Genomic DNA, 21,972 nt, shown 5'->3' with positions numbered 1-21,972 from the left:
GAGGGCAGTGATAAAATCACCTTCTCTGGTTGAAGAAGACACAGCACCAAAGAAGGCTGGTGAATGTTATTTAAAATTACTTTTTATTAGAGGTTTGCAACTGTAAAAAAAAGGCACATGCACACACATAATATACAAAATATTCAGCAACAAAGTGTGTGCTATTTACTTCTGACCCAAATGCAAATTTTGTTGCTAAGCATGATATAAAAACCATTTTGTGCAAATCACTCAAACGTTGTATATCAAAAAGATTACAAATCCAAACTGAGTTTTCGGTTAAAAAAAATGCTGGTCTGTTTCATCATATTGTAATTAAACATTTACAGAAACACTTACAAAACTTCAGCTGTTAGCTGCAAGGCTGGCAAATGGATTAATTTCCATAAATGCTAAAGAGCAATACCGAAATGGGAAAAAAAATCCTCCTGTTTATGAAACACTCAATGTACGTATTACAACAAAGACATTAATGACATGAACATACAGCTGAAACGATTTTTAATTAATGTACAGAATATCATTTCCTTCATTATTTTAAAACGAAAACTTTTATTTGCTCAAGACAAGACATTCACTGAATGCAAATCTTGTTAACACAATGGATGATTGTGTCCATTTTACCTTCTGTAATAGTGCCCCCAAAATATCTGTCCATTAGTGCACACTCTGTGCGAATGAATAACTCTCTAGAATAACTGACGTCACATGCAAGACAAAATTCAACGAAACCAAAGTGAGGGAAGCCCTGAGTCAGTAACATTTTTAGCAAGGCCATGACTGAGGCTTTGCTTATTTCTTCCCATGGCTTTGTGTCCAGTATTTAACACTTTTAACAGTGAGAGTTTGAAGGGAGTGGTGCAGTTTTTTCTATAGATCAGCAAGCTGGTGCTTCGTCGGCATCTGCAGGGTTCAGTATTCGATTTCATTAAAATCAGCAGAATATCCAGAAGACTGTAATGTGGTTTCTCCCATTTCTAGAGTGAGAGGAGGAAAATTATTAATCAATCTATACATATTACATACATTTTAATCTAGGCTAAGCCTATGTGTGATGGAACCTAAAAAACGTAGCTCTCTTTATTTAAGAATGACCCATTAGTAAAATTTAAGCTACTGCTAACATTTGGCGAGAAAATTGAATTTTTAATTATTGGCAATAATAACATCTGTTTATGTTGGAAATGACAATCTTCTACAAGCCTTCTCTAGTAATGTTTATCTATTATCCTGTTGCTTACTTTTTCCTGTATGTATGTTCTGGTATGCAGCTTCCTTTACTCTATGGTTTCTGAGACGATACAATAGGAGCTGCAGAGCACAGGCTCTCTTTCTCTCTTCTTTTGACTATGTGACCTGTTGATTGCTGTATTTAATATAAGAGAGATGCCCTAGCCGGATGGCACAGAGAATGATCTCAAAGATGTTTAAAACTGGACTAATGAGTTTTTGTACCTGTGTACATTTTTGTCTCTTGAGTGTGTAACAGAAAACATATATATATAGGTACTGAAAACCACTTCTAAAGTACTGCAGTTTTTAAAGCTCTCTGTTTTCCTAACGGATCAGAGATAACAGGTTATTCAGTCTAACAAGTGAAACCATTGCCTTGCATAATTATATCTGGTGGTATGCCGAAATAGAAAATTCTACTCTAAAGGGTTTTTGGCTCTTCTCTAAAAGTGTTTTCCAAAAGGTTATGAACGACATTTTCCAAAAGTTTAGAGCCACAGAAAATCCACACATAACTGCCAGTAGCAGCAACTGCCTCATTTTATTGTTTCTGTGATTTATATTTGTGATCAGAATCTATAGGCGATCACCAGTGGCCAAGTATGATTATCTTTCAAGGGTAGAGTCCTGGAGAAATACTGTACTTTTTAATAGATGATGTGAGTCACATCCTAAAAATCAGGTAAAACACAAGTTTAAGCAAATTACATTTACCTTTACAAGGTCCTCGTTGAAACAAAATGTCATCTATAGCAATGTCACCTCTTATTGATACTCCACGAACTGCTTCAAATATGATCTGTATGTTTTTTAAAAAGCAATTATTAAAAACAACACATGAAGAAATCCTCTTCTGATTTTCTTTAACTGTTATAACTTTGAACCTAACTCACGGGAAGGACAGAAAGCACATGCAATGAATTTTTCAGTGTTGTCTGTCTCTGTGCCCCTCCCTGGAAAGTTGGGGCAAAAACATGGGATAGGATATATGGGGTTGAATTCCTCTGCCTCAAATTAGGCAAAGACATCTTGCATAAGATCTGTGCCACATGTTGGGCAATTTTCCCCTGGCCCATTAGTTTTTAAAAGCCGCCACACACAGTTCAGAAAAGTCCCCCAACTCTCAATATAAACAGTGAGAGATGCAGATGGCAAAAGGTGGGGTGGGAGTCAGGAAGTCTCCTTAAACAAGCTTCCATCCATCTGTGGTACTAATCCAGAGCTATGTTTTCATGAAATGACTGTTCTCCCCTGTAAGAAGTCATATTCCATTATGTACAGAACATTTAAATACATTGACATAGGATTCTTGATGACTATTCTAATATTGTTGTACCAATGGCCCAGTGTGATAAGCAAAACATTTTGGACCAAAACTGGATGAAAGGAAAATCCCACTGTATATGTGGAAGCCTGAACATGCAATGTTGGATTTCCCCCACTGTGTTTATTTGGGCTTTCTCCACAGCAGCACACACAGGAATGAGAATGACTCAGATTTATTTATTCATTCTCTGTTTTCTAGAATTTGCCTGTTTCTAGAATCAGCATGTTCCATTTTGGTCATTCATACAATTCACCAGTCTTTCAAATGAGTAATGTGAAAAACATTATAATCCAAATTTTCCCCATGCTTGGGATTTATTTTTCCCCATGCATAATTCCCCCCACATTCTTCCTAAATTTCACTTTTTTTTTGCTTCCAATATGCTTTTTGTGTGTGTGTGTGTGTGTTGGGAGCGACTTGAGAAACTGCCAAGTTGCTTCTGGTGTGAGCAAATTGGTCAGCTGCAAGCAGGCCCGTAGCCAGGCTTTCGTTTCGGGGGGGGGGGGGCTGAATTTTTTTCAGGGGGGAGTTTCGGGGGGGGCTGAGTTTCGGGGGGGGGGGGGCTGAGTCTGAGTGAAAGAGGGTCTAGCCTAGCAAACCTTTTGTATCATTATCCCAATACCCCCATGCATATGGGATATATTGAGTATGGTGATCAGATCATGATATGAATAAATATAACAGTTTAAATAATGCACCAGTAAGGCCTTTTCGCGAACCACCATGAGAATTTCGGGGGGGGGGGGGGGCTGAAGCCCCCTGGCTGCAAGGCTGGTGCCCAGGGGACACCCGGAAGTTTTGGTGTTTTACCATCCTTGTGGGAAACTTCTCTTATGTTCCTTCATGGGGAACTGGAGCTGACAGAGGGAGCTCAACCAGTATGCTACTAAAATTGGAAATCCAAAATAAAAAAACTGCATACTACAATTTAAGATTAAATTACTGGCAGAGGCGACCCTAGGCAATTTTCAATGGTACCACCACCACCACCACCACCAATCACGGATATATATTTTCTGCTCGTCGTGGGATTTCTGTGTGCCATATTTGGTTCAATTCCGTCATTGGTGGAGTTCAGAATGCTCTTTGATTGTAGGTGAACTATACATCCCAGTAACTACAACTCACATATGTCAAGGTCTATTTTCCCCCAAGAGCGCCTCAAGAGCGCCTCAAGAGCACCCCTGGGCAAAATTAACTATACTGCAAATGCTTACTTTGCGTAATGGGTTGAGTCACCCCTGATTACTGGTACTCAAATCTACAATGTGAAAATATTCCTGGGGTGGTAGAGTGAAAGCATTCAAAGTAATAAGTATGAAGCCAAAAAATGTCACTCCTGTTCTCCACATTTAAAACAGGTAACAATCTTGTTCATTGTAATACTGTATTTTCTAGCGTATTTGATGACTTTTTAACCCTGGAAAATCTTATGAAAAGTCAGGGGGCTGTCTAATATGTTGGGTATAAAATAAAAAGAATAAGAATAAAAGAAAAGAATAAAATCCAACTCCCTTATTGGCACAGCCTGAGGAAGGAAGGAGGGGGAGGAGGAGGGCGGAGTGGGAGAGGGTGCGGCGAGGAGAGGTGGCAGGCCGCATTGCCATGGAGATCAGGCGGGAGTGATGGCCCACTGGGCTGTCCCTGCTGACACGCCAATCTTGCCGCTCTTCTTTCAAGCCACTGGGCTTGCCTAGCCCAAGGAAGCGCCTCCAGACGACTCCCAGCAGCCCCGAGTGGCAGTGTGCCATGGATGTGCCAGCTGAGGCATTCTGGGAGTCGGGGAACAATGCAGCCTGCTACTACTCCTCCCCATACCCTCCCTCCCTCCCTCTGCCCTCCTCCGCCTCCCTTGCCCCTCACTGACATGGTTTGTACTATGAATTTCTTGTAACTAGATGGGTATAGTGTTGGAAGAGGGGTAGTCTTATGTGGTGAGCATATCCCTAACTTTGTATTTGATCTTGAAAAGTTGGGGGTCATCTTATAACCCCAGTCATCTTGTATGCCAGAAAATATGGTATATTGCTGGGCTTCTTAAACCTTTCCATTTGCAATCCCTTTTGGCCTGAGAAATGTTTGCGTGAACCCAGGTATATAGGTATATAAAACAGGTTTAAAAATTAAACATTTACTTGTAACACATTTGCAAGGTCTATGAAAAAGGCTGATTTTCCTTTTTATGAAGCATCTTCTTCAGAGTCCACTGTAAACAATTCACAATAGATTCATGTAAATGTCTAAAACAGCCACTAGACGACATTCAGAAACCTTTCACAATTTTTGAGAGCCCCAACATTGAGCTAAGGCAGTGGTTCCCAACCTTTTTTGACCAAAGCCCATTTGACCAAGGATCACTTTGACCAAGGACCACTTTGACCAGGGACCACTCTCTTGCATTAGCACCAGAAGGGGCAGGGCTGGTCATCTCTGTGGAAAGGAGCAGAAATAAAATAAAAAGAAAAGAAAAGAAAAGAAAGAGGAAGGAGGTTCACGGACCAGATTTTCATTCTCACGACCCACTACTGGGCCACAGTCCACACAGGTTGGGAACCACTGAACTAAGGAGAAATGAAGTCAGAACCTAGAGTTTAAGCAGCAATGATGTATTGTAGGGTGAAAAATAAGTAAATCAAGGACCCTTGATTCCACCAGGGGCTCTTTTCCTTGCACAAAACTTGCTCCAGTACTTGTTCAACTCTGCCCCAAGTATAAACATTTCCAGGCTTGAAGGACGTTTAAGTTGTTATTTAAGAGTTTCCTCTGAAGGGATTACTCAGTGCAGAATGTGTTTACCTGGTGAGATTTATCATAGGTATACTCGATTATGCCTCTTAACCATGTGATGCTCTGTTCCCCTCGCCTTCTCCAAATGAGTGTCTCTTCCTTGCCACCGTGCTTCTTCACATAAACATTTAATATCCCAGTCCCAGCTCCATACATGTGATAAAAAAACGTAAGACACTGATGTCCAAAGGTCCGTCGTAGTAACCTCGAAATAAGCCGTGCCTTTTGTCCATAGATCATGTGGGATGCCTCAATGTACATATAATATCCTTTGGAAAAGAAAAATATATATTTAAGTTTGCAATTTTATACTTAGTGAGCCTAAGTTCTCTGTCTATAAAAATTATATTGATCATAGTTCAGTAAATATCTTTCTAGTTACATCCAAGCCAAATGTCTTTAAAGCTGCTTTTCTGCAATAACCTGGAGAAAGAATTAAAACAGTGGCTCCACAAAACATATCACACAGCACAATGTGAGGCAAATGCTACAAATTCCCAAGGTCCTTCCCACAGATCAATCCCTTTCATCAAAGTCCTCCTTCTAGATTCCTCTGTTGAAACATGGTGAACACAACTGGAGGCTTAGTAATGAGGGTCCCTGTTAGTTTTTATCCTGACCAAGGTGGTGTCTTAATTAATGGTTTCCTATCTTTTAAAACAAGAAAAAATAAAATAGAGTTATAAATGTCTTCACGGCACTCTTACTGTCACATTGGTTTAGTTGGTGCTGTGACAGCATATATTAATCGGGGCGGGGAAAAAACAAGCCCAGTGGCATTGTCTAATTTTCTTTTCTTGGATATTTCCAAGAAAAGACTTCATGTAGAAACAATAAATGACTGTATTGCCACTGCCATTTATACTCCAAACAGATTGCTGATGATAATGAAAGATCACATTTGTAGAAAATGTAATAAGCAAATTAAAAGCAATATAATGTGTTTTTTATTCAGCAGACCAGCATCCTATTTAACAGGTCTGTTGACCGACAGGGTTGGCAGTTCGAATCCAGGGAGCAGGGTGAGCTCCGGTCTCAGCTCTAGCTCCCCATGCGGGGACATGAGAGAAGCCTCCCACAGGATGGTAAAATATCAAACATCCAGGCGTCCCCTGAACAACGTCCTTGCAGATGGTCAATTCTCTCACACCAGAAGCAACTTGCAGTTTCTCAAGTCACTCCTGATGCAAAAAACAAAAAGAACTGAGATGAGATTTCCACTGCTTGATTCTGACTGAAATCTCTCCATACAAGTTCTATACTGTTCTTGAAGGTCCCCCAACAGTCAGAAAAACAGAACCAAAGGCAAAAACTGTACCTTTTGATTCTGCTTGATACATAAACACACTCACATTAATACACTCCAATCTGTGAGTGTAAGAGCACCACAGGATTCCATTCTCTGCTTATAATAAATACACAGACTAGGAGGAGAGCCTGTAATCTACTAATTACAATATATGACTCAATAAATAATGACTCCCTTCTGCTTGTACATTCCAGGCAGATTAGAGGACCTCTTAACCTTGGCCAATCAAAACAACCAAACTATTATGTCCTTGAAAAACTGATATCATATAGTTAACAATGAAAACCAGTAGCAGTTTTGAAAATGTGCTACATTTCAATATACTGCCATCTTGCGTCACCCTACATTCCTCTTTAAATCCAATGCTAACATTTTTAAGTCTCCCCTCCTTTTGTATGTAGCAAGTTGCATGATAACGGGAGAAGAACCATATATTCAATGTAAAATACCCTCTTCTGGTTTTTATACATAAAGCTCAAAAAAGTAATGGTAGGAGAATAATACAAACCAATACTATTTGCAAAAGGAAGGAGGAGGATAGAACAAACAATGCAGATCTCACACATACTACTTACAGTATATCAGGTTGGTTGACACCTGGATCCAGACCCATGTGCATACCAATGCTGTAGACACTAGAAGTTGTAACCAAATAAAGCTGTGGCCTTTTATTTCCAAATCTAATTATGTGTATAGTTGCCAATTTATCTGTTGCGGAGCAGAACTTACACCTGAACATGCAATTCTTATTGTTGGGCAAATGGAGTCCAGGCTGAACATTAAGAGAGTTTTTAATGTAATAGTTCTCATCACAGTGTGCAGTCCACATGTAAAAAGGACCAAAATAACTATCTGGGAAAAATAAACTAGAACAAAAGGTAAACCTTTTTATCCCAAGTTCAACTCAAGAAGGCTAGAGGTTTGACTCCGAGGTCTGCAAAGATTTAGTGCTATCGCAGGGCTAGAAATGGGTTTGAAATGTATTTTTAGCCTTCTATACATTGACCTTAACTGAAGTTCATAATGCAAACTGCAACTCACCTACCCCAGTAGTGTGGTCTCCTTTTGGTCCAGTGTAAGATGTTGGCGTATGGCCTCTTCTCCTATGCCACCCACTCCGGTTTCTCTTGTGCTGCGTGAATCCACATTCATTTCGCTCAAAAGTACATTCTCCAGAAAAAGCGGGCAGTATATCTGCAACAAAGTATCTGCAGTTAATATTTTAGTGTGTGTGAACCTGTCTGATATAGGTGTGTGAGAGAATATATAGAAGTCTTGTCGGAGGCTTTCATGGCTGGAATCACTGGGTTGCTGTAAGTTTTCCAGGCTGTATGGCCATGTTCCAGAAGCATTCTCTCCTGATGTTTCCCCCACATCTATGACAGGCATCCTCAGAGGTTTTGAAGTCTGTTGGAAACTAGACAAGTGAGGTTTATATATCTGTGGAATGTCCAGGGTGGGAGAAAGAACTTGCCTCAAGCAGTCAAGAGTTCAGGAGAGAATGCTTCTGGAACATGGCCAGACAGCCCAGAAAACTCACAGCAACCCAATAAATAGAAGTGTTGTGAATCAAATGATATCTTCAATATTACATGTAACCTACATCAATCTGGCATATCCACAAATCAGTGTTCTATCACAATTTGTTGAATTTATTGTTCAAGTTTTAAAAAAAATGACTAATGTCACATTATGTTTTATGCTTTCTAAAAACACCATGTAAAATGGCTTAGGATCCCTTCAGACAATATTATATTACAGTACACAAAATAAAATAGTTCTGATTTTCAGCCCAAAATGGACAAATATAATATCTGTACTAAGGTGTAACCCTTGTGAAATTAAGTGTTTTCCTTAGTATTGCAGATGTAAGAACGGAACTGTCATGAAACATTCATGAGGATTTCTTCCATGCTGGAGTTTAAAGTTTTAATACCAAAGCTAAATCTTTAGAAATGGAAGTGGCTATAAGGCCATGTAGTCCAACCCTTCCCATGTAGGAATTCACAATTACGGCAGATCTGGAAGAGGACTTTCCAATCTCTACTTCCTCAGAGATTATTTGCAAAAATCAGGACTGCATTTTGGGTATCATGGTCATTCTGATTTTGCTATTTTGTTGTTGTTGTTTTTTAGGACAATACCAATCTGGCTCCGTAAGTGGGCATAGTATGATGTCTTGAAGAATTTACGACAAAGTAAGCTGTTCAGTGTCAATGGCAACCGATTACATCATTTGGCTGCACTAAGTATTGGATCCAAAACAAGATGGAAGCTCTTACAGGTAAGGGAGGCAGGCGCTGGAACAGGGCACCCGAAGCAGCAGCTACTGCTGCGCTCCTCCAGCAGTTTGGCTCCTGCTGCCCGGCTTCAGCCTCACCGGGGCTCCACTCCAGGCCCGCCTCGGCTGTCAGTGCGGCAGCAGAGGAAGAGGTGACGTTAATTAGGATCACTGTCCATACAATACTTATTTCTTATTGTCTTGTTATTTCTTCTTTCTTCTTTTCTTCTTAACTTCATATTTCTTTACTTTGTCCTTTTAGTTCTCACTCTTCTTTCCCTCTGCATCTCCTGCTTCTCTTTCTTTCACGTTGCTCGGTTTTGCATCCAGAGCGCCTTGTGGTAATTCAAATAGTTCTTCCAATAGTCTCATTCCTTGATCCACCGATGTTATATTGTAGTTTTTCCCCGCGTGTCTGAATTTCAGGTAAATAGGGTACCCCCATTTATACAATATACCCTTATTGCGGAGTATTGTGGTACAAGGGCGCATTGTCCTTCTCCAGCTCACTGTCTCTGGGCATAAGTCCTGAAAAATTTGGATTTTACTTTCTTGAATTGTTTGTGTGGTGGATTGCTTTCTGATGGCTTGCATGAATTGATCTTTATAGTAATAACTTGAAAATCTTATTATAATATCCCTGGGTTTGGATATTGTTTTCCTGGCTCCAACTCGATGAATGCGATCAAACTGTGAGTGCTGCCAATCCTCCTTCGTTATTTCCTGGATCCAATTTATTATTGTTTCTCTTAAATTTTTGAAAGTCTCTGTTTGAGTTTCTGTAAAGTTCCTGATCCTAATATTCACTCTTCTATCTCTGTCTGCCATTGAGATAAAGTTCAAATCATGTCTGTGAGAGACAATTTGTAGCTGATGCAAATCTTTGGTGTTGGTTACCAACTTCTGTTCCACTATTTCCATCTTTGTCCCCAATGAGTTAGTCTTTCTTTCTAAAGAAGTTGTTTTTTCAGCCTGCTCTGCAACTTGTAGTTCCAAATTCTTAATACTGGATGTGATCTTTAAGGTACTTTCCAAAATCATATTTTTTAATTCTTCAATTTGTGTCTTAAATTGTCCTGAAAGTTCTAAGTTTGTTGGTTCATGGGGTTCCTGAGGTTGTTTGGGAGTTGCTCCCTGCTTTTCCCCCAGTGGTCCTTTGTCATGCTTTGACGCCATTAGAGCTTCTCCTCCTTCTCCTTCTTGTCTCTCTGCCTCTGAAGCTGTTCGCATAGACAGTCTCTCTAAACTTCTATCTGAAGGTTTTTTGGACCTTAAGAAGTATTCTGTACCTTTTGCACCAATTAGTTTAGATTTACGGTCTTTATCTCTCCTGTGAGACATTAATTCATGAGTTATTTTCTTGCCGGGAGCGTCCTGAGCGGAGCGGTTTGAAAGTGAAAGTAACTATTTTTAGCTTTTTAACTCTCACTTTTTAATCAATTCATACTGCTCACTTGTGCTGCATTTCTTAGTCCATCTGAAGAAGTTGATTACTCACTGTGACCCTGTTGTATTTTGGAGTTTTAGCTCATTATATTTTCCTCCTTCAGGAGCTCGGGATTCTAGCTGCCGTTCATCAAGACGTGGCTTCGTAATAAATACGAAGAAATTGTAATAATAACAATAAGCATTATAAAGGGATAATTGAATTAATGTGATAAAAAGGAGGGGAATTTGAGATGTAAAAATGATAAGGAAGATAATTGGGAATATGTATAAAAGTAGCTGTGTATGTTTTTGCATATGGGTGTGTATGCTTGTATGTATATATACACATATATTGAATTAATGTGAATTTGAGATGTAAAAATGTGAATGTGTGTGAATGCATATATGGATGGGGATATGGATATAGATATGGAGATAGATAATTTTTTTTCACCCTTTATACTGAATAAGGTATATTTTTGAAACAAAAATAAATATATTGGAGAGAAGAATAAAATTTAAATATAGAATCCTTAGGAGGTTATGGTTTGGCTGCTGGTCGGGAGTGGGTGGATCCACCCCTCCCCCCACCGAAAGGCTATGATTAAGCCACACCTTGGACAAAAAGTTCCAAGGCTCGGTGGGAGAGGGGAAGTTTGGGGAAGAAAGGAGGGGGAGGGATATTTGGGATGGAGGGGAGAGAAAGGGCGGGAGGGGAGGGGGTTAGCACATTGGGGTGATTCTCTTAACAAGGACCAACCAAAAAATAGAAAAATGAGAACAAATGCTGGACCGAGTTAAACTGATTTCATGGAACTGTCGCGGGCTTGGATCATGTCAAAAAAGGAGGAGGATTACAAATCAGATTCTTAAAGCTAAAGGGGACATATTTTTCTTGCAAGAAACGCATCAATCACGAGAAGGTTTAAATCAACTGAAATTAAAGGGGACTATAATATATGAAAAAGCTATGGGCACTTCGAAAGCAAAAGGAGTAGCAATTATAATTAAGAATAGTAGTGGATTTAGCATGGTACAAACAAAAAAAGATGAAATGGGAAGATATGTGATGATTCAGGGGTCTATGGGAGGGGAGGATTATACTTTGGTTAATATTTATGCACCAAATACAAAACAGAAGGAATTTTATGAATTGATTTTTAAAGAGTTAGAAGAAATTAAAAAGGGGTATGTAATTTTAGGAGGGGACTTCAATGGAGTTATGGATAGAAAATTGGATAAATCTCACCCCACAAAAAAAGAAAAGGGGGAAAGGAATATAACAGAACTTAATAAAGTAATAACTAGAGAGGGATTGATAGATGTTTGGAGAACGATAAAGGGTAATGAAAAAAGATTTACTTTCCATTCCTCAGTGCATAAAAATTATTCGAGAATAGATTATTTCTTTGTTTCAAAGGACTTAATTTCCAAAACTCAAGATGCTGAAATAGAGATTATAAAAATTTCAGATCATGCACCCATTAGTATCATAATACAAATTAAAAAAAATTATAGGCTAGCTAAAAGATGGAGAATTGATAATAGAGTACTAGAAGATAACAAAATATCAGGAAAAATAGCAAAAGAACTAGAGGAAATTTGGGAGATAAACGACAATAATCAATGTTCTGACGCAATAGTATGGGATACAATGAAGGCAGTGGCCAGAGGACTCTTTATTAAAGAATATAATAGTTTAAAAAAACAACAGGAGGTAGAAGAAAAAAAACTAGAGGCAGAAATCAAGGAATTAGAGAGAAGATATATGACAGAACAAAATAGAATGAGTTATACAAAATTAATAGCAAAGAGGCAAGAACTTGAAAAAAGAGGGATTGAAAAAGCACAGAGAGATTTGATTTATTTAAACAGAGAGTATTTTGAGTATAGTAATAAAAACTCTAAGTTATTGGCTAATGCAGCACAAATTAGGAAACAAAAGAAATTGATAACTGTGATTAAAGATAAAGATGGAAAACAGTGCATGAGAATGGAGGATAAAATATTAATTTTTCAGGAATTCTATCAGGAGTTATATACAGCAAATGAAGCCCCTAGAAAGAAAGTTGAAGAGTATATAGATAAACATTGTAAAATAAAGATCCAAGAAAGAGATAAATTAATTATGGAACAAGCAATATCAGAGAAAGAGATTGAGGAAATTATAGACAATTTAAAACCTGGAAAGACTCCAGGGCTGGATGGGTTGGGACCAGAATATTACAAAAAATTCAAAACATTATTGATACCTAAATTAAAAGATCTATATAATAAAATAATAAAAGGAGAAAAAATTCCGCCATCATGGGAACAGTCATTGATCACTTTGATATTAAAACCCAATAAAGACCCTACAGACCCAGGATCGTACAGACCTATCTCATTAATAAACCAAGACGCAAAAATATTAACTGCCATACTGGCTAAAAGGATGAATAAATTTATATATAAATATATCAAAGAAGATCAGTGTGGATTTATAGGAGGAAGGCAAATGTCCAATTTAATGGGTAGGGTATTAAACGTAATTCATAGTATTAAAAAAAGAAATTTAGTGGCAGGAGTATTAGCTCTGGATATTTATAAGGCATTTGATAGTGTATCCTGGCAGACAATGAAATTAATATTAGCTAAATTTGGATTTGGAGAAAAATTTAGAAACCTCATTGATAAATTATATTCCAAAAATTGTGCCCAAGTAATGGTGAATGATGGATTAACAGGGAAAATAGATATAACACGAGGCACGCGACAGGGATGTCCTCTTTCCCCAATTCTATTTGCCATTGTAATGGAACTATTAGCTAATGTAATTAGAGATGATAGTAGTATAAAAGGAATAGGAATAAAACAGAAATATAAAATAAATTTGTTTGCAGATGACACCCTTTTATCAATGGAACATCCAATAAAACAATGGGAGAAAATTGAGGCTCATTTAACAGAATTTGGATTAATGACAGGGTTACAAATTAATTGGAACAAATCAGAAATGATGATATTTAATTATCGAGAAGAAGAGATAAAAAACATAAAACAGGAAGGGAACATTAAAATTAAAATCAAAGAAACAATTAAATATTTAGGAATAAATATAACTAAAGATTTAAAAAATTTAGAAATAAATAATCTAACCAAATTAAGAAAGGAAATTGATAAGAAATTGCTGGAATACAATAAGCTCAAATTATCATGGTTCGGTAGGATAGCATTAATTAAAATGAAGATATTACCCAAACTAAATTTTCTATTTAGAATGCTACCTGTAAAAATTTCAGATCAAGAAATAAAAATCTGGCAAAACATGTTAAATCTGTATTGTAATGGGAACAAAAAAGCTAGAATAAATAAAAGTTTATGGTATAAGCCACAGAAGGAGGGAGGTCTTGGATTACCAAACCTCAAGTTATATTATCAATCAAATCAAATTAGATATATAGTGGAAAGTTTAGCAAAACAAAAAAGCTTGGAGTGGTTAGAAGAAGATGATAAAAAATTAGAACTGAAATTAGAATACATTTTTTATAGGGGTAATAGAGAAAAGGGTAAAAAGAAATGGTATAACAATTTAAGCAATCCCTTTCTAAAAAATATTTTAGAGATTTGGGGAAGATATAAAAAAACCCTAATGCCAGGTATTTCTCCTATCATGCCAGTTTTAATGACAGAAAACTTCCCAGAAAATTTAAAAAAAGAACTTGAAGTAGAACTTAATGGAAGAGGTTTAATGAAAATAAAAGACTGGGATCTGAAAATGGTAAATATGGAAAGAATAAAAGAGGAATTAGGAGACTTAGATTGGTATAAGTATTTACAATTGGGTAAATGGTCAAGTGATATAAGGAAAAAGTATAATGGAGGTAGGGAATACACAAAAATAGAAAAGATGATAACTCAAAGGGAGACTAAAGAAGAGAATATAACATTAAAAGGCACAGTAAGTCAGATCTATAAACTGTTATTAATGAATGAACAGGAACAAGATTATTTGAAGGAAGTATGGGAAACAGACTTGGGGGGGAAAATGAATAATCAAGAATGGGCAAACATATGGAATATGAGGATACTAAAAAATATGTCTATCAGAATTAAAGAAAATTACTACAAAATGATATGGAGGTGGTATCTAACCCCTATTAGATTAAATCAGATTGATAAAAAATATTCGAATCAGTGTTGGAGAGGTTGTCAGGAAATAGGGACGTATCTACATATGTGGTGGTCATGTTATATTATACAAAAATTTTGGAAAAGCATATTTAAAGAAATAAGAGCAATAATAAAAATAGAGACTGAGATTACACCAAAATTAGCTTTATTACTTATACATGATAATATAATTCCCGTACAAGAAGAAAAGGAATTGGTTTCTAATCTGATAACAGCAGCTAAATTGTTAATAGCAAAAAATTGGAAGGAAAAAAAAGAAATTCAATTAGAAGAATGGTATAGGGAAATTTGGAATATAGCGATTAATGATAAGCTAACTTGCAATATTAAAATTAAAAGGGGTATATGTAAACAAACAGATTTTTGGAAAATATGGGGAAAATTTATTGAGTATGTGTTTAATGAGGGAAAGGGGTATAAGCCAGCAAGAGAAACAATGATATTCTGGAATTGTGAAACAACATGAGTTGGCTGGTCCTGGTGGAGGGGGCACAAACTAAGGGGAAGGGGAAGAGGGGGAGGGGAAAGTATTAAAGAGAAATAACAGGAGTGGACCATGGTCAATATCCAAAGAGCGCTCATCATTATGTTTCCAAAACAAAATAAGATTGAATGATGGGACATGTCTAGAATGTGCATGTTGCATATATGTTACTATCATATTGTATTTGGAGAGTGAATGAGTAACTTGATTATAAGGATTGGTCAGATTCTAATTTTTATTATTTTGTTTTGTAAATTGAGAAAAGTCTGAATTGACTTATAGTTAGTTAAGAATTTGTAATAGTTATAGAGTATAGGAATAATTTAGTGATAAAGGTATGTTTACTTAATGTTTATGTTAAATTGAATAAATGCAATAAAAATAATTAAAAAAAAAAAAAGGAAGAGGTGACGTTATTATTATTATTATTATTATTATTATTATTATTTAAACTTATATACCGCCACTCCCCTGGGGCTCAGAGCGGCTTACAAGAATGGCTAAAATCTAACAAAATTTAAAGCAATGTAAAACAATTTAAAAACAGCAATATCAGACATTAAAAGCCTGTCAAAACAGGTATGTCTTACATGCCCTGCGGAAAGCTGGTAAGTCCTGCAAGGCACGGACTTCAGGTGGCAGAGTATTCCAGAGTGATGGTGACACTGCTGTGAAGGCTCTGTGTCTGGTTGCTGTTAGATGCAAGGTCTTGACACTGGGGACTTCCAATAGATCTTGACCGTCCAGCGAGTATATCGCCTCCTCTGTACTGACAGCCGAGGCAGGCCTGGAGTGAAAAAGCCCCTCGATGACGCTGAAGCTTGGCAGCAGGAGCCAAGCGACGCTGGAGGACAGCCCTTCAGGTGCTGCTTGGTTCCCGCTGCCGAACTTCAGCCTCATTGAGGGGCTCTTCCACTCCAGGCCCGCCTCGGCTGTCAGTGCGGCAGCAGAGAAGAACAAGGTGATGCAGCTGTCCGGTAAGTATATTGCCTTTTCCTCCTCAGCTGCACTGACAGCCAAGGTGGACCTGGAGTAGAAGAGCCCCTCGGTGAAGCTGAAGCCCGGTAGTGGGAGCCAAGCAGCGCTAGAGGAGCACAGCAGCTGCTGCAGCTTCAGGTGCCCGCCTCCCTCGCCTTGACCCAAAACAGGAAATTATATTTTATACCCTGCGTACTAGATGACCCCCAAGTTCAGGGAGGATTTTCCTGGATTAAAAAGTCATCTAATATGCCATAAAATACGGTATTATTTGCATAGCTTGTAGAAGCCCACTTGGTGAGGAAGCCATGTATGAGCTGGTCATGGATTTTCAGCAGTGCATATGCTTCTGCTTATATACTATGATGGAACAAGTGTGTACATCCTATACACTTGCCTCCATTTAAGCTTGGCTGAGGACACGGCAAAAGTAGTAACAAAGACATACTTTGGATTCCACAGGTAAAATTATCTTACCAGCCACATGACAGCTTCCTATGGTCACTGAAACATCATCTAATGCCACTAGGCCACAATCCCAAAAGCTTCTGCACCAGCTAACAAACACCACCTGAAATGTACAGACACCATATGTTAATCAGCTTAGCCTATGAAGACCTCCTTTTTAAAAGTCAATGTCGTCCACATATGATAATAGGAACAATTTCTTGAACTTTTTCAGTTTTCTGATTCTGAGTTATTGGAGCCAAAGCAATTTAAGAAAGAAGAAATGTCTAATTCACAACATATATAGTATAAATTAGTATTAAACAGCATCTCTATTTATATCAATTGATTAATATAATATCTGACAAATAACTAGCCAGTCCTAGTACTAGCCACTTTGGCCAGTAGTGGGCTTACTTAGAAAAAATCTCTTCCTGTCTTTTGTATTTATTAATAAAATTTAGTCACAGCCTTGGAAAAGAATCACTGGAGGGATTGCTGCTAATGCCCAAGAACAGAATGAGTGAATCATAAACCAGATTCTATAATAAGAGTCATAAAACTAGAACTAAGGAGCATAATTCATACTGATTTAGGATTTTGAACAATATAAACCATATACTGAATTCTAGAAAGGTAGCCCTGTTAGGGCCTAAATACCCTAAAGGGACCAGATACTGTCCAATCTTGGAATATAATGAGGTTCAGCTCTAAGTAGTATTTGGATGAGAGACAGATGTTTTAGATTTTTGACATCAATAAACTGTGCAACTCACCAGTGCCTTAAGCTTTAAGCCTGCAACCACTTATCAGTAGTTGACAGAAAAGCAGCCTTTAGGTGTACAGTATCATATTTTACTCAGATTAGTATAAGTATTAGATATCTAGATCCTATTTGGCCCAGTACCCAGCAGGAACTATGGCAGCTAATCACCATTGTGGTCTATCCTTAGTAAAGTAGCGCATGTATTATATGAGCAAACTGATAATCAACTCTGACTCTGTACAAAGTACCTATAACACACTAGAAAATCCCACAATCTCAACCTTTTCAGTAATATTCTACATTGAATGGTTACCCATAGATAACCATTTGACATTAATCTCTCTCCATTTCATCCAGATAAGATGAGGCAGCACACCGACTCCGCATCTGGGATAAAGGGTAGACTGGAAAATAGAAAATTTGAGAAGTCGTGATGGCCACTGAGCCTTTGGCCATTGCAATAAGAGAAGATCGATATTTTTCAGTATAACAATCGACGATCAGTCTGTTTAGCAAGACTTCTGTTAAACGTATTTGCAGATAATGTGACCCTGCCACTATCAAATCAAAGAAATCCATCAACACTTAAATATATTCCCAAAAATTGGCCAAATAGTTGGTCTAGATATCTATCTATCTATCTATCTATCTATCTATCTATCTATCTATCTATCTATCAATCAATCAATCAATCATATCAGGAGAGAGCCAATGTATTTGAGGAAACACAAAGTTTAAAAGCTTGACATAGCTGGCCACTTGGAGTGCCTCTGGTGCTGCTATAAGAAGGTCCTCCATTGGAAGTCTAGATATAAATGCTTAAATACTCAACATGTTAGTCTGAAATATTAATTGTATAGATAGGAGAACACTCAATAAGGTGACTAAAATTTCTGTATTTTTAATTAAAATGTCTATAGATGTAAAAAATATTCCCTATAGATTGTTTAAACTGATCAGACAAAACAATGCTCTCCTAATCAAATCCATAAGAATGGAAGTTAAATAAATGGGGAGAAATCAATGTCTTGGTTGGGGCATACAGCCTCAATAAAAATGTCAGTTTCTCCTTAACTAAGCTGCCTTTTTTTTTCAAACTACACCTATATCTGCTTCTAACAGAATGCTTTCTCTGTGACAGAAAAAAAACCTGAATAAATGCATAATAAATGAACATTTAAGAATAACGAGATTGGCAAGATATAGATCTACTACAAAAAAAGGTCTGGAAAATACAAATTTAAATGTATACTTTGAATGTTACCAACTTGCTTAGATCATGAAAAAGACAATATTTAGATTTGGTCTTTAATTAAAATTAGCAAAATGTATATTGACTTGAGTCAGAGAATTTCATTTGTTAGAAATCAAAAACAAACATATTTAAATGTATAATTATTTATGTGCAAAATCTTTATCTTGGACTAATTGGAGGAAACATTTACTACCATCCTCTTTAACATTAACCCCATTTCACACTATAAATCACATGTGTTAAATGCAAGGTCTGTAGGCCTTTATTCTTCAACATTAGACATCATGACTGAATATAATGGGAGTTGTGATACAATAACATCTGGAAGGCTGCAGATTGTTCTGTTTAGAATAGTGGGGTTTGAATTTAAATTTCTGGATATGATGTCTGACATTAAAATGTCCTTTAAACTTTCCCCAACCTCAGAGTCAAAAGTGCTATTGAGTTGTATGTAATTCCCATATTCCCCAGCTGGCATGACATATACACAGAATAATAAAAGGTGATGGGAGTTGTCGTTCAGTAACATCTGGGGACCCAAACTGGGAAAAACTAAAGAGCCATGACCACTATGTAAAAAATTTATAGTTGGACCTCTGTATTCACAGACTCTTCATCCGTGGATTCAACAGCCCTTGAAGGCAACCATAAGGCTGATGTGGCTCTTGATGAAAATCACTTTGACACCCCTGCTATAAATAATAGTTAGTGGAAGATTTGAAATATATGCAGTGCTAGCATGAGACTTGGTGCCTAAAGTGGAACCCAAAACTAGTCAAGTTATTTTGAAAAATGACAAGGGAAATTTCTGTTAACATCCTTTTCTTGTCTCTGTCAATAGAAATCTATATAAATAAAAATGTAATGTTCATTTATAGGATTAACATAACTCAAAAACCACTGGGTGAATTGACACCAAATTTGGACACAATACACCTTTCAGGCCAATAGTGACTATCACTCATAAAAGCACTGAAAAACACAGTGGAAGAGACATAAAAAGCAAAAAAATACATTACAATGCATGCGTAAAACCACATATACACAAATATATAGACACACATATATACACACACAAAACACATATACACAGACTGGGCCACAGCAATACATGGCAGGGGACAACTAGTACAAAATAAATTATTAACTATTACCCATGTGTTTCTAACATCCAAAATCCACTGGCTATTTCATTCTGTATGATTGTTTATGCTAGATATTACAACTTCTTCTCCAACAAAAAAAGGTATTTCCCCATATTTAAGAAGCAGCGGCAGCAGAAAATGTACTGGCTTCTTGCATGGGATCTGATTCAATGATATGGAGTGTCCCTGAACTAGTACCAGCTGCCACCAGAAACATATGGTACTGGCATGGAAACATTTCGTGCACATGGTAAGTAGAGATATAAATGCTACAGCCATCTGTTTTGAATGGTAGCACATGATGAAAAATAGTTTTTGACAGTTTCCTTGTGTGTGTGAATAGCATATGTCAGTAAGAGCAAATTCAAACAGTGACATAATGCAAAAATACCGAGAGGTAGAGAGAAGGGGGGAAGAAAAGTAAATTAGACATCATATAGAACAACGCATGATAATTTTGTTAGCGCAAATAGCACGGCTTGACATTTTAGATTAGCACAGTGAATTTACACTGAAAAACACAGCACGTGGAAAGTATCCAAATACAAAAAAACTATAACTTTACAAGTGTTTCTATGATTACAGATATCAAATAACCAGCATCCTCAGTTGCCAGATGAAAAAGCCCCTCTCAATCCATAGATTTAAAACAGGAATGAATAATCAAGGTGGGAACAAAGTTCTGAGAGGAAGACAAAATGGAAGGATACTTCTCAGACCACTTTATACAATATAGTTACACAGCAATTAGAGAGACTGCCCAATCAAAACTAAATCGTCTCCTTGGCTGCATCTACATTGTAGAATTAATGCGGTTCAACATCATCCTGACTCAATATTATGGGACGTCTCTTTGGCAGAAAAGGTTAAAGATTTTGTAAAACCACAACTCTAGTGATTTCATAGCTTTGAGCCATTGATGGGTGTCTAACTGTGTTAATTATACAGTGTAGATCAGGGGTCCTCAAACTTTTTAAACAGAGGGCCAGGTCACAGTCCCTCAAACTGTTGGAGGGCTGGATTATAATTTGAAAAAAACATGAATGAATTTCTATGCACACTGCACATATCTTATTTGTAGTGAGAAAAAAACACACTTTAAAACAATACAATAATGAAAATGAAGAACAAAATATAAACTTATTAGTATTTCAATTGGAAGTGTGGACCTGCTTTTGACTGATGAGATAGGATTGTTGTTGTTGTTGTTGTTGTTGTTGTTGTTGTTGTTGTGTGCTTTAAAATCATTTCAGGCTCAGGTTGACCCTGAGCGAGGACCGGGTAAATGACCTTGGAGGGCCATATCCGGCCCCTGGACCTTAGTTTGAGGACCCCTGGTGTAGATGAACCAACTGAACACTTCTACTACTTAATGAGAACAAGAATCCTGTCCTGCTGACTCGACAGTGTAAAATTAGTAATATAGTGTCCCTTTCTTTAAACCTTTTATCTTAAGTAATGCACATGATTGCAGGTTTTAAACATGGATGTTGAAGGCCTACTTTGTTGTGGGTCCAATAACTACTTGTCAACACTCTGTATTTTTGCATTTTCGATACATATTTGTTGTAATTCTATTATATGTATCTTAATTTGCCACTTATATGTCTGGATCATACCTATCATTTTTTTTGAAATGTTATTTTTCCCACTAAATATTTCATTGATGCCAGAAACTCAGTTGCTAGTTTCCGGTACAAAATTTTGTAGTGCCAGTGATTGATTCAAAGGGCCAATTCAAACAAATCCTTCCAAAAAAATTGCATAACCTTAGACACAGAGTTCTTTCATTGGTCTGCTTTACATCTTTCTCAAAACAAAGAACAAATGTGCTCTGAGAAAGCATAACCAAAATACTTAATTATGATCAGCATCTCCTACCTGTTTTGAGAGCATTCTTTACGGTAAGAGAAACTGTGGCCCGTATTTTTATTTTTAAAAATAATTTAAACATTTTACCATTTCCAAGTTTTCAAAAAAGAGTCTTTAAAAACACATCTGATTCTCTCACTCAATTTGACATTCAATGATAGCCAAGAGTCAACTTGGCTGCCAGGGTCTGTTTATGATATTTGCAGACAGCCAAAATATAAAAGTTACACAAAATCAATCACAGCCTACATCAAACAAGTACTAAGCATGATCTTAGCATTTTTGCTTGCAGGACATTTTGCTGCAAAGGATTAATGAATAGGAGATGAAACGGAACACTAAATGTCCACACTGGCCATAAGGAGGACCAAACCAGTTTTGCTTCCTCTATGCCAGTGGTCCCCAACCTTTGGTTCTCCTGTTGTCTTGGACTTCAACTCTCAGAAATCCCAGCCAGTTTACCAACTGTTAGGAACAATCTGCATAG

The 21,972-nt window shown here is 37.1% G+C and overlaps 1 protein-coding gene across 2 annotated transcripts in view; it reads right to left on the bottom strand.

Annotated features, from left to right (window-relative positions):
- Positions 1-66: 66 nt before the first annotated feature.
- MAMDC2 (MAM domain containing 2) overlaps positions 67-21,972 on the bottom strand; it is a 74,816-nt gene continuing 52,910 nt past the window's right edge. Inside the window, exons 10-14 of one of the 2 annotated variants that reach the window (XM_060762216.2) lie at positions 16,478-16,571; positions 7,698-7,850; positions 5,357-5,616; positions 1,948-2,032; positions 67-977 (exon numbers count right to left, since the gene is read on the bottom strand). In XM_060762216.2, the coding sequence (XP_060618199.2) occupies positions 913-977; positions 1,948-2,032; positions 5,357-5,616; positions 7,698-7,850; positions 16,478-16,571 (657 nt within the window). In that variant the 3' untranslated portion in view covers positions 67-912. Of the gene's footprint in view, positions 978-1,947; positions 2,033-5,356; positions 5,617-7,697; positions 7,851-16,477; positions 16,572-21,972 lie in introns of those variants that run through there. The other variant, XM_060762217.2, reaches the window with a different exon arrangement.

The sequence above is a fragment of the Anolis sagrei genome, chromosome 2 (genome assembly GCF_037176765.1).
Source record: "Anolis sagrei isolate rAnoSag1 chromosome 2, rAnoSag1.mat, whole genome shotgun sequence".
NCBI classification, from domain to species: Eukaryota; Metazoa; Chordata; class Lepidosauria; order Squamata; family Dactyloidae; genus Anolis; species Anolis sagrei.
This window is presented reverse-complemented; position numbering and strand designations above follow the sequence as displayed.